General features: G+C 37.7%; 2 protein-coding genes across 2 annotated transcripts; both read right to left on the bottom strand.

Moving 5' to 3' along the window:
• Positions 1-1,417: 1,417 nt before the first annotated feature.
• On the bottom strand, positions 1,418-3,139 carry LOC147786533 (protein NUCLEAR FUSION DEFECTIVE 4-like). The gene has a single exon (XM_087120499.1). It carries the CDS (start codon positions 3,137-3,139, stop codon positions 1,418-1,420), a length of 1,722 nt encoding a protein of 573 aa, XP_086976625.1.
• Positions 3,140-8,891: 5,752 nt separating this feature from the next.
• On the bottom strand, positions 8,892-10,590 carry LOC111783612 (protein NUCLEAR FUSION DEFECTIVE 4-like). Its single transcript, XM_087120498.1, has 2 exons — positions 10,146-10,590; positions 8,892-9,916 (listed from the first exon to the last, which is right to left on the bottom strand). The coding sequence occupies exons 1-2, from the start codon at positions 10,588-10,590 to the stop codon at positions 8,892-8,894; spliced, it is 1,470 nt and encodes a 489-aa protein (XP_086976624.1).
• Between the last annotated feature and the right edge of the window lie 1,715 nt (positions 10,591-12,305).

Genomic DNA, 12,305 nt, shown 5'->3' with positions numbered 1-12,305 from the left:
TAGGGTCATCGTGGAATAAATTTGATCAATACCGAATTTTTATCCACAAAAAATTATTGGTGAACAGATCCATAACGTCGTGTCAAGTTCTAAGAGGGAGCGACTCTTGTGTCTGCCAACTACTAAGTATTCATATGGCCTCGAAAAAGTAGGAGCTCTATTGGGAGACCCATATTTATTTTAACATATGATACTAGCACATATCAAGTTCTATTATTGAGCATAACTCATCCCATTTTCATATATTCCACGTAACTCATTTCAACTTTGATGAACAAAGTTGAAAAGTTTTTCTCAAAGAATCTATAAAAATTAAATTCATACCATTTAATTATGAAAAACATGGCTAAACTTGGGTTTCCAAAAGTTATTTTCCTTCTATTTTCTTAAAAGAATGGCCCTTTGAAAAGGGGTTTGAAAATGCGTCTCCTAAGAAGAGGTTTGCCCAAGTCTACCACTAAGATTTATTGTCTTTTGGACTTTCCTTTTCGGGCGTCTGATCAAGGTTTTTAAAACATGTTTGTTAGGCAGAGGTTTCCACACCCTTCTAAAGGGTGTTTCGTTCTCCTCCCCAACCGATGTGGGATCTTACAATCCACTCCCCTTAATGGCCAAGCGTACTCGCTATCACTCGTTCCCTTCTCTAATCAATGTGGGACTCCCTATCAATCCCCCATTGTTGCCCAACATCCTTGCAGGCACACCGCCACGCGTCCACCCCCCTTCGGGGCTCAACCTCCTCGATGGCACATCGCGTGCACTCCTGCCCCGACTCAGTTCTACAACTCGCGTGAACTCTTATCCTAAAAATCGACCCACAAACAGAACTCGATCACAGTTTTGACCTGTATGCGCCACTGTCTTTAGCTCGGCTTAGCTTCAACATGACTCAGTGCTCCACGACTTCTAATGTTCTTATTCGGGTTGGATTAGGGTTTTTGGACTCCTTCCCTATGCTTTTGGCCCTGGGCCCTTCTAGAGCTATTTTTTACCTTATTGAGGCATTTAAGGTTAGTATGACTTATAAATGGTCAATTTAAATTATATTTTAAGCTAAAATGAAATTACGAGGTACTATCCCGTAGGTTATGTATGTTATATGTCTTAATATGTTGACGTTAGTTAACAGTCATGTGATGCATGTAGTAGCAGCTCTATTTCAAAAGAAAAATATGGTCATTACAATTAGCAGAAAGGTCATTTTTTCCGATATTTCATGTTCTGCCGACAAAAAAGTCTTATAATAAAGTTTTATGTTAATAATAAAATGTATAATCATATTAAAATAAAATTTTAAAAAATTTAGGGATACAAAGATTTGAATCTTCCCTCTCAGAAAATATCTTTTTTCAAAGGACCCTTAGGGCGTCCTCAAATTGAGTGAGCATGGGAGGTTTGAAAGATTAATGGTTTGAATTTAATCCTCAATGTTCTTCTTGTTATCTAAGCGATAGAACTCCATTTCGGTTTGGGGAATCCATATCTCCTCGTTAAAGTTCTTATACACATCCCTTTTGTAGAATTCTCGAGTCTGGTAAGCCAACACAAACATAACCACAGCTCCAAACAATGTCGCTACAGCCAATATTGTGAAAGTACCACCAAAGCAATGAGCTCCAGTGCAAGTTAACCCCTTCCCCGCAATCTGCTTATGTTCACGTGAAGCTTCCATATCGTACAGCTTCCCGACAACATCCACGTTCAATATGTAAGACCCAAGTGGGACTGCCAATTGCCCACAATTGAACAGCGTCGAGTAACGTTTTAGACCAAACATCTCGGATGTTACGGCAAATAGCATTGGATTTTGAGCTCCAAATCCAAACCCAATAATTATGGCAGCTAAGTAGACGGAGCCTCGGAAAGGGTAGGCGATGAAAAGCTGGCCAATGCAAGTGATGAGAAAGGCAAAAGCAAAGGTTAAAGGACGAGGTAACTTGTATTTGGTCATCAGGGTTTCTGAGATGAAGCCAGAGAAAACTCGGCCGAAGAAATTGAATATGGAAACCCAGGAAACAAGGATGCCTATGGCACGTTGTGGGTAGCCAAGTGATTCCCCAACTTGACCTAGATTATCTATAGCGGCTAGAGAGGACCCACATCCAGAAAATGTAGCTAAGCAAATAAGAGTCATATCTTTGCTGAACACGACTTGCAAGATGGTGAAATCCTCCCCTCTTTCAGGCTTGTTCCATATGTTTTGGCAACACGAGGGCGAAACCTCGGGGACTTCCGAACTGACAGAGGTAGCGAGGGTGGGAGGGTTTTGGTGAAGCATGGAGACTGGGACAGAAAGACCAGCGGTTTGCTTGTTGAGTTTGTAGAGCAACAACTCTTCTCTACATGCGATTAAAATGGGTACGCATAGTAAGCAAACTACAAAGGATGCGCCACCTACGTACCCAGCTTGAGAGAAAACCACTTGTTTTTGTGTAATGGTTAAAAACAAGATGAAAATTGCCAAAAGAATTGAGACGTAAAGTAACTGGTAAAACACTTTGAGTTCATCGGGATGCTTACGGATACGGATTGGTCGAATTGAGGGGAAAAGGATGAGGATTAGGAGAGAGGGGAGCCATGCGAAAAGAAGAACCAGATTGGATGAATCATTGTGGCCGTAAATGGCTAAATAAAGTTGGCTTATGATGGCACCTCCAATACCCACATACCCTTTAAGAAGACCCAAAATGATCCCTCGTCTGTCGGGAAAGTTTCTCACGCTCGTCATCATAATGGCAGTGTTGGCCCAATTTGAAGAATTAGTATCGAAGCAAACCAGAATGAACATTTGCCAGAATTTTGGCTTGGCGATTCGGGCAGTTATGGAGAGCCAAATCAAGAAGAAGCCGGTGAAGTTTTGAAATGCCCCAATTATGAAGAGAACCCACGTCAGAGTCACCTTCGCCAGAAGCCCCGCGATAATTCCGATGTTCGACCCGAGATCTTTGGCGAATCCCAATGTGTTAATTTGGGTTTGGCTGTAATCAAATTGGGTTTTTATGACTTTGGAATATGTTGGAAACACGTAAGTGGTGCCGTTGCCGATCATCATTATCAGTCCCGCGAATACACTAAACCATCGTCCTGCTAACACTTGTTTGATGAAAGCCCAAACTTCTGATCTTCCCTTGTTGTCCATATCTTTTCTTGGTGCCAAGAAATTCAGTGCCTCACTCTTTTAAAACCAATTCAGTTCGATAGTTTGGTGCGCTTTGGTAAATTTTAATGGACAACAAACCAAACTCAAATTTCCTCATCTTCATCATTATTGTCTGTGTAACCATTTTCTTTTTGTTACCCTAAAATAACCCAAAGCATAACTACATGCTCTCACCAAACTAAGACATTCATTCATTTGTAGGTTTCAAGTTTAGTCCCTTCTACTTTAATAAACATTTCATCTATCAATTTCTTTCTAATGTGAAACATTTTGCTGTTAATATCTTGTTCTTTGGAAAAAGAAAAGAATCCTTATATGTTTTATCGGCTAGGGATGAATATATCAAGAAAATTGGTCATAATGCAAGCTCAACGCTTTGGCATGCTCGTTTGGGTTAGGTGAGTTTTTCAGTTGTTGCAGAAAATATCCACAAAACAACATCTTGATGTGTTCCTATTTTTAAAGATATTCAGCATGATGAGATTTGTCTAGGCTGTCAATTTGGCAAGTCTCATTGTCTTCCTTTCCCAAGCTCAAGGAGTAGAGCTTCTACAATATTGGAATTGATCCATTATGATCTTTTGGGACCAACGCGAACAGCAAGCTATACCGACCTTCAGTGCGTGATGGTGTTTGTGGATGATTTCTCTCATTTTAGTTGGGCATACTTCTTAGAACACAAAAGTGGAGCTTTTTGAAAGTTTATTCAGTTTTGTTAAAGATGACGTATTTGTTTAGATTGTTGCATCTGATTGAATCTCCTCATTTATAGTTAAGAGTTAGATTTAATTTTAATTTGATTTAATTAGATTTAATTTTAATTTGATTTAATTTGGATTTGATTTAGTTTTTTATTAGTTTACTTGTTTGTTACCCGATTTTTTGCAGATTTTTAAGAAGATTCTCTAAATATCTTTTTGTATTGTTTATATATATACATAGAGCATTCTTGCTCTTCATAATATAATCTTCTTATCAACCATTCAATCACATATTCTTTCACTAACAATTGGTATTAGAGCTATTTTCTTAAGGGATCGGTGAGATCAAAATGGAAGGAGAATCCAGTTTTTCAGCTGTTGCACCACCAGTCTTCGATGGAGATAATTATCAAATGTTGGCAGTTCGTATGGAGACTTATCTAGAGGCTTTGGATCTTTGGGAAGTAATAGAAGAGGATTACGAGGTCCCACCGCTTCCAGCAAATCCTATTGTAGCAGAAATCAAAGTATAGAAGGAAAAGAAAACAAGAAAATCAAAGGCAAAAGCTTGCCTATTTGCCGTATCTCAAATCATCTTCATGCAAATAATGTCCTCAAAACAGGAAAGAAAATCTGGGATTATATTAAGGATGAAAATGAAGGAGATGAGAGGATTCGTAGAATGAAAGTACTGAATTTGATTAGGGATTTCGAGTTGCGAAAGATGAAGGAGTCGGAATCGGTGAAAGAGTACTCTAACAGACTTCTCAGCATTGCCAACAAGGTGAGATTGCTTGGTTCTGTGTTAAATGATTCCAAGATCGTTGAAAAGCTGCTAATCACTATTCGAGAGAAGTTTGAAGCCACCATTACTACTCTGGAGAACACCAAAGACTTGTCAAAGATTTCTCTTACAGAGCTCTTGAATGCTTTACAGGCACAAGAGCATAGGAGGTCTATGAGGCAAGAAGGGGTGATTGAAGGTGCCTTACATGTCAAGCATCAAGACAACAGGTATAAAACAAGAAAAATTCAAAAACCAATCGAGGAATGGAGATCCATCTGCCAATTATCAGAAGATAAAAGGAGAAGGTATCGAAAAATCCTATCCACCTTGCCGCTATTGTGAGAAGAAAGGTCATCCACCATACAAGTATTGGAGAAGACCTAACGCCTTTTGCTCCAAATGCAATCAACTTGGACATGAAGCTGTGATCTGCAAAGCCAATGATCAGGTGAAAGAAGTAGATGCACATGTAGTTGATCAAGAAGAAGAAGAAGATCAATTGTTTATGGTCACTTCTTCCTCAGGCAAAGAATCAAGCGAGAGTTGGTTGATTGACAGTGGGTGCACAAATCACATGACATATGACAAGGAGTTTTTTAAGGAATTAAGAGACACTGAAGTCAAGAGAGTGAGGATTGGCAATGGTGAACACTTGAAAGTCAGGGGAAAAGGCACAGTAGCTATAACAAGCTATGAAGGTACAAAATTTATTCGAGATATTTTATTTGTGCCTAAAATTGATCAAATTCTCTTAAGTGTTGGTCAGTTACTTGATAAAGGCTATAAAGCATTGTTTGAGAATAAGAAGTGCTTGATCAGAGATGATAGTGGCAAAGACTTGTTCAATGTCAAAATGAAAGGAAAAAGCTTTGCTCTAAATCCGACGACCTTTATATCCAGAGTTAGTGCCACTGAGATTTGACACAAAAGACTTGGGCACTTTCATCATCGAGGTTTGCTTCATATGCAGTCAAAGAAACTGGCAGGACTCGCTGACATTATTGATGACATGCCTCTTTGCCGTGCTTGTAATTTTTGGAAGCAACATAGGTAACGCTTTCCTAAAAAGGTATGGAGAGCCTTGAAAAAACTACAGCTCGTTCATATTGATCTTTGTGGTCCTCAGCGAACACCATCATTAAATGGTAATCTTTATTACATTATTTTTATTGATGATCTAACAAGAATGTGCTGGATCTTCTTTATGAAGCAAAAGTCAGAAGTTGCGGGTGTATTTTGGAAATTCAATGCCAGAGTTGAGACTAAAAGTGCATGCTTGATTCAGACTGTAAGATCAGATAATGGCAAGGAGTACACTTCGGAAACTTTTAACAGGTTTTGTGAAGAGGCTGGAATTGAACATCAATTGACAGCACCATACACTCCTCAACAGAATGGCGTCAGTGAAAGGAGGAATAGATTCATAATGGAGATGACGAGATGCATGCTTCATGAGAAGAATCTTCCAAAACGTTTTTGGGGAGAAGCAGCAAACACTGTTGTGTACTTGCAAAATCGAATATCAACAAAATCTGTGAAGGACCTGACACCATTTGAAGCTTGATATGGTTACAAACCTTCTTGCTCTTCTTATCAACCATTCAATCCTCATTCTTTCACTAACAAGTTTAATCATGTTGTAGAAAAAGAATTTGAATTGAAAATCAAGTGATGCGATTGATAATGGAGGGAAATTTCTTTCAAATGATTTTATGGAATACTCCAAGGAGCATGGGATTCAGGTCATCTGACTTGTCCAGAAACCCCGCAACAAAATGGGGAGGCTGAGCACAAGTTAGCTCATCTTACATCAGTTTGCTTGTCTTGGCTGCATGCGAGGAGTTTTCTAAGAGAGTTATGGGCATCGGCTTTTCAAATAGCTTGTCATGTTGTAAAGGGCTGCCTCCAGGGCTAGGGACATAATCATCACCATTCGAACTAATTTATCATCGTAAACCCAATGTGAGTTATTTTCGTAATTTTGGGTCTATTTGTTATGTTCTTGTACTGAAACATAATTGAACTAAACTTGAACCCAAAGAACAAGAAATGCATTTTTGTTGGCTATGATACTCATAGAAAGCGTTGGTGGTGTATGGATTTGGAAACAAAGAAGGTTATTGTATCTCGTGATGTGGTGTTTGATGAAATTTCATGTTACAAAGACGATGCAGATGGCAGCAAAAGTACAACTACTATTGCACACTTTCCTAATGATTCTACATTAGGGAGAAAGAAAATTTTCAATTGCGACAGACATTCAAGCTGAGGAGAATACAGAAGCCACTACAAATATTGAGGTTGGCACAAGAAAAAATCCTTAAAGACAGAAAAAGTTACGAGATCATTTGTCCGATTTTGTAGTTGACATTAATCAATTTTCTGTTCTATCTTATTTTTTTTATGGGAGATACAAGGAAAAATAAGCCGAAGTTGGATGGTGAAGCTAAAAGGATTTAAGAATGGAAAAATGCAATGATGGAACAAATTTCAGCACTTGAAAAAAATGACACCTGTGAGCTTGTACCAAAGTCTCATGATGCTGATTTAATTACTTGTAAGAGGGTTTACAAGTTGAAGAAAAAAGCTGATGATAGAATTGATAGACACAAAGCTCGTCTTGTTGCTCGTAGGTTCTCTCAACAATATGGTCAAGACTATGATGAGGCTTTTAGTTCGGTCGCAAGGATGACATCACGGACAATCATCTCTTTAGCTGCTAGTAAAGGCTGAAAGTTATGGCAGCTTGATGTGAAAAATGCTTTCCTTTACGGAGAGTTGAATCGTGATATTTTTATGGAGCAACCGCAAGGATTTACCTCTAAGGAATATCCTGATTATGGTGCAGACTTAATAAGGCATTGTACGGACTCAAGCAAGATCCTCGTGCTTGGTTTGGTAAGATTGCTCAGTATCTTAATTTTTGTTGTTTTAAGTCTTCATGTGCTGATCTGAGTTTATATGTTAAGAAAACAACAACTGTATGCACCCTGCCCTTACTTTATGTTGATGACAAGATTATTACTGGTGATGATATTGTTGAAATCAGTAGTCTCAAAGATGTCTTGTCTGTTCGTTTTGATATGACAACATTAGGTGAAGTTGATTGTTTTTCTGGGTTTGGAAACTAAGAGCTGTGATGGTTATTTTCTCTCTAAAAAAGGATATGGAGTAAGTTTATTGCAGCGGTTTCGTACAGAAAATTCAAGAGATAAAATTACTCCTATGGAACCAAATCTCAAATTAGATAGAAACGAAGGGAAGTCATCAGAAGATGCTACATTCTTTCTGCAACTTGTTGGTAGTTTATTCTATTTAACTATCACGAGGCCAGACATTGCTTTTTCAGTAGGAGTTGTGTGTCAATTTATGGATAAGCCACATGAGACTCATTTAATTGCAGCAAAAAGAATTATTTGTTACATCGATGGCATTCTAAATTATGGATTAATGTATGAGAAATCAAAGTCATTTTTCTTAAGTAGTTTTGTGGATGCTGATTGGGCTGGTGACGTGAACGACAGATGCTCCACAACAAGTTCTTGTTTTACAGCAGGCTCAACTGCAATTTCATGGTGCAGTAAAAAGTAAAGCATTGTTGCTTTATCTAGTTGTGAAGCAAAATATGTAGCTGCTACAATGACTACTCAAGAATGTTTGTGGCTCAGGAGGCTTATTCAAGAAATCGTGACTACTCTCAATCATCCAACTCAAATTAATTTTAGAAAACAAGTCACAGTAGAATATAGATATAAGTCATTGTTTAGATAGTTTATGTTTTGAATGTATACTTTGTTTTTGATATGTTCGTTAATGATTTCCACAACCTACTTTTTGTAAATTTTTGTTGAATTATATAAAAATCTATTTGATTAACTATTATTTTTTAAATTATAGAAATTATCGAGTCGATTTTCATTCTAAATCAAGAGTGACCGTCTCTATTTTGTATATGACATATCAAATGTAAACTATGTCAATGGTTAGAAATAAAAAGACAGGTGCCACTAATGTTCCAAAAACATCAAATTTCAAACTCCCTTCTCCCATGTCCACAAATTGTTTTACTAGTCATTTAACTTTCTTGATAATAAATTTATAAATGGTCACCTATTAAAGCAATCCTTACAAAAGAATGAAACATCAACAACACAAAATCAAAAGGTTAAAGCTAAAGTAGAATGTCCTAAAGTAAGTATGCTTTTGTTGAGTAGTTTATCTTATTTACTATGATCATCAGTTTTTATTTTGTGTTCATGTTCTTATCATCGGAAGAATATAATTCCACATTCGAATGCTTAACCTCCATGTCATCTCTGTATTTCTTATACACGTCTCCTTTGTAGAAGTCTCGAGTTCTATAAACTAGCACAAATGAAGCCATCGCTCCAAACAACGTCACTGCAGCCAAAATCATGAACGATTCACTAAAGCAATGAGTTCCAGTACAAGTCAGGCCCTTCCCGTTCTTCACATTTCCAATTTTAATGGCTTCTGCATCATAAAACCTCCCTATTACTTCTATGTTCATTATATAAGATCCAAGTGGGACAGCCAGTTGCCCACAGTTGAGTAGTGTCGAGTAATGTTTGAGGCCGAAGAGATCAGAGATTATAGCGAATACCAATGGAGTTTGGGCTCCAAGGCCAAACCCAATGATCAAGGAAGCTACATAGACTGAATTTATATAAGGGAATGCGATGGAGAGCAAGCCGATGCAGGTGAAAACTTGGGTAAGACCGAATAGGAAAGGGCGGGGTAATTTGTATTTGGTCATAAGGGTTTCAGAGATGAAATCGGAGAAGACCCGACCAAAGAAATTGAATATGGAAATCCATGAAACCAAAATACTTATGGAATGATTTGGATATTTAAGTGACTCGGCGATCTGCCCAAGATTGTCAATGGCTGCAACGGACGACCCACATGCAGAAACCGTCGCTATGAAAATAAGAGCCATGTCTTTGCTTAGAAGAGCTTGCAAGATGCTGAAATCTTCTCCTCTTTGCGGCTCCTTACATACATTTGAGACACTCGGCAAAGAATTTTTTGAAATTTCCTTAAGTTCTTCACGGGGAATCGAAACAACAACATAAGGATTCATGGTTTGTTTACCGAGTTTGAAAAGAAAAAGTTCTTCTTTAATAGCTATTAGAAGGGGCAGACAGATTAAGACGACGATGACCGCGACGCCACGGGCATAGCCAGCCTGAGAGAAAGCAATGTTTCTCTGGGTTATGGTGAGAAACAAGAGGAACACAGCTATCGCTATGGACATGTAAAGCAAGTTGTAGAACACTTTGAGCTCCTGTGGATGCTTTCGAGCTTTGATTGTCCGAATTGGAAGAAAACACAAGAAACATACAATGGAGGGTAGCCATGAAAGAAGGAGGAGAAGATCGATAGAATTTTGGTTGCCGTGGATTGCTAAATTAATCTGAGTTAGGATGGCACCCCCCGAGGCCAACGAAACCCTTGAGAAGGCCCAAAATGATACCGCGTTGATGAGGAAAATTTCCAACACTAGTGACCATAACGGCGGTGTTGGGGAAGTTCTGTGAATTAGAAGTAATATAGATGTAAACAAACATTAGCCATAAATGGGGTTTTGGGACGTAGCTAGAAACGGAGAGCCAAATCATAAAGTAGCTGAAGAAATTGAAGGATATCCCCACAAGGAAAAGCATCCACGGAGGAGCCACCTCGGCGAAAAGCCCAGCAAGAACTCCGAGGTTGGAGCCGAGATCTTTAGCAAATCCCAAGGTATTAAGTTGGGTTTGATTGTAGTCAAATTTTGTTTTTAAGAGTTTGGAGTATGTTCCGAACAAGTAAGGTGAACCACAACCGATCATGATCGGAAAAGAGGTGAACACTGAAAACCATCGTCCTTCAACAACTTGTTTCACAAATAGCCAACTTTTTGTTTCACGGTTGTCGCCCATGGTCACTAACTGGACTAATGGACACTAGAAATTGATTATTATTTAGGAATAAGAGGTGTCAGCATTGGCTGAAAATGAGAACGAGAATTGGCTGAAAATGAGAACGAGAATGAGGAATAAAGAATGAGTAATAAAGAATGAAGAATGAAGAATCAAGAATGAAGAATGAAAATTGGGAATGAGATTTTGAGTCCCCAATTTGGTGCCCTATAAAGGAAATTCAGTTCCAAACATCTTACCTAAGGCAACATAGATAGAGTTTAATGATGGAAAATGGTTTCGCAAGCGGAAACAAACACTAACTTCCTCTCCTACACCCTATATCTTTTTAGATATGTTCACAACAACATAATTTCATTAAATATACCATTTATACGATGAGTTTTGCTACTCCATCTTCCTTTTTAAACTCGTCTTAATCAACCTAATTTATGAAAAATTTTAACCTTTCTTGAATTCTATACTTTTTATTTTTTAATCTTCTTGAGAGAGAGTTATATTATATTTTGTGTATATTGTTTTGAGTATTCAAATGGTAAATCTACTCTTGATCTCAGTTGTGTCGTATTCTTTAAAATTTCAACAACTAATAACGGTTTGATCTTGAGTCCTAGAAAGGATTGAGTTTGCTTTTAAACTCGTAAAAAGAGTTTGTAGCAATTTTACTCTGATCGGTGGAAGGAGTCAAGTAAGATTCTTTTCAAAATTCTCAATAGGTACTTGGTGAGTGGAGTAAGTCGAGTTTGATCGAACCAATGTAAGGAATACAATGTTAAATTTTCTTACTCTTCCCTATTTAACTGTTAAATTAATATTGTGATTTATTACATATTCTAAACCTTTCATAATTATTTATTGTTTTGAGTAGAATTATAATCAATCTAAAAAGCTTGATAATTCTAAAAATTAAGCATATTTAAATACTTTTTTATTTAAAACCCTATTCACCCTCTAGAGTTGCCATATAGATCCAATCGATGTGACATTTGACCACAAAGTTACTTAGAGTAAATTAGTTAACCACTTTATTTACGCCTATGTCGTGATCCTGTGTATCTTAGAATTATGAGGCGCTATCTCATTTTAGTTCTAATACTGAATGATTTGCTAGTGTCATCGTGGAATAAATTTGATCAATACCGAATTTTTATCCACAAAAGATTATTGGTGAACAGATCCATAACGTTGTGTCAAGTTCTAAGAGGGAGCGACCCTTGTGTCAGACAACTACTAAGTACTCATATGGCCTCGAAAATGTAGGAGCTCTATTGGAAGACCCATATTTATTTTAACATATGATACTAGCACATCTCAAGTTCTATTATTGAGCATAATTCATACCATTTAATTATGAAAAACTTGGCTAAACTTTGTTTCCAAAAGTTATTTTCCTTATATTTTCTTAAAAGAATGGTCCCTTTGAAAAGGGGTTTGAAAATGCGTCTCCTAAGAAGAGGTTTGCCTAAGTCTACCACTAGGAGATATTGTCCTTTGGACTTTCCTTTTTGAGCGTCCGATCAAGGTTTTTAAAACATGTTTGCTAGGGAGAGATTTCCACACCCTTCTAAAGGGTGTTTCGTTCTCCTCCCCAACCGATGTGGGATCTTACAATCCACTCTCCTTCAGGACCAAGCGTACTCGCTATCACTCGTTCCCTTCTCCAATCAATGTGGGACCCCCTATAAATCCCCCATTGTTGCCCAACATCCTTGCAA

The sequence above is a fragment of the Cucurbita pepo genome, chromosome 20 (assembly GCF_057944985.1).
Source record: "Cucurbita pepo subsp. pepo isolate OVF chromosome 20, ASM5794498v1, whole genome shotgun sequence".
NCBI classification, from domain to species: Eukaryota; Viridiplantae; Streptophyta; class Magnoliopsida; order Cucurbitales; family Cucurbitaceae; genus Cucurbita; species Cucurbita pepo.
This window is presented reverse-complemented; position numbering and strand designations above follow the sequence as displayed.

Bases quoted from the DNA above. Each gene is read 5' to 3' on its own strand.
- LOC147786533 (XM_087120499.1), bottom strand. From the start codon at position 3,139: ATGGACAACAAGGGAAGATCAGAAGTTTGGGCTTTCATCAAACAAGTG.
- LOC111783612 (XM_087120498.1), bottom strand. From the start codon at position 10,590: ATGGGCGACAACCGTGAAACAAAAAGTTGGCTATTTGTGAAACAAGTT. The intron at 9,917-10,145 runs GTATCATTTTGG...ACATGTCCATAG, and splicing joins AAATTTTCCTCATCAACGCG to CGATAGCTGTGTTCCTCTTG.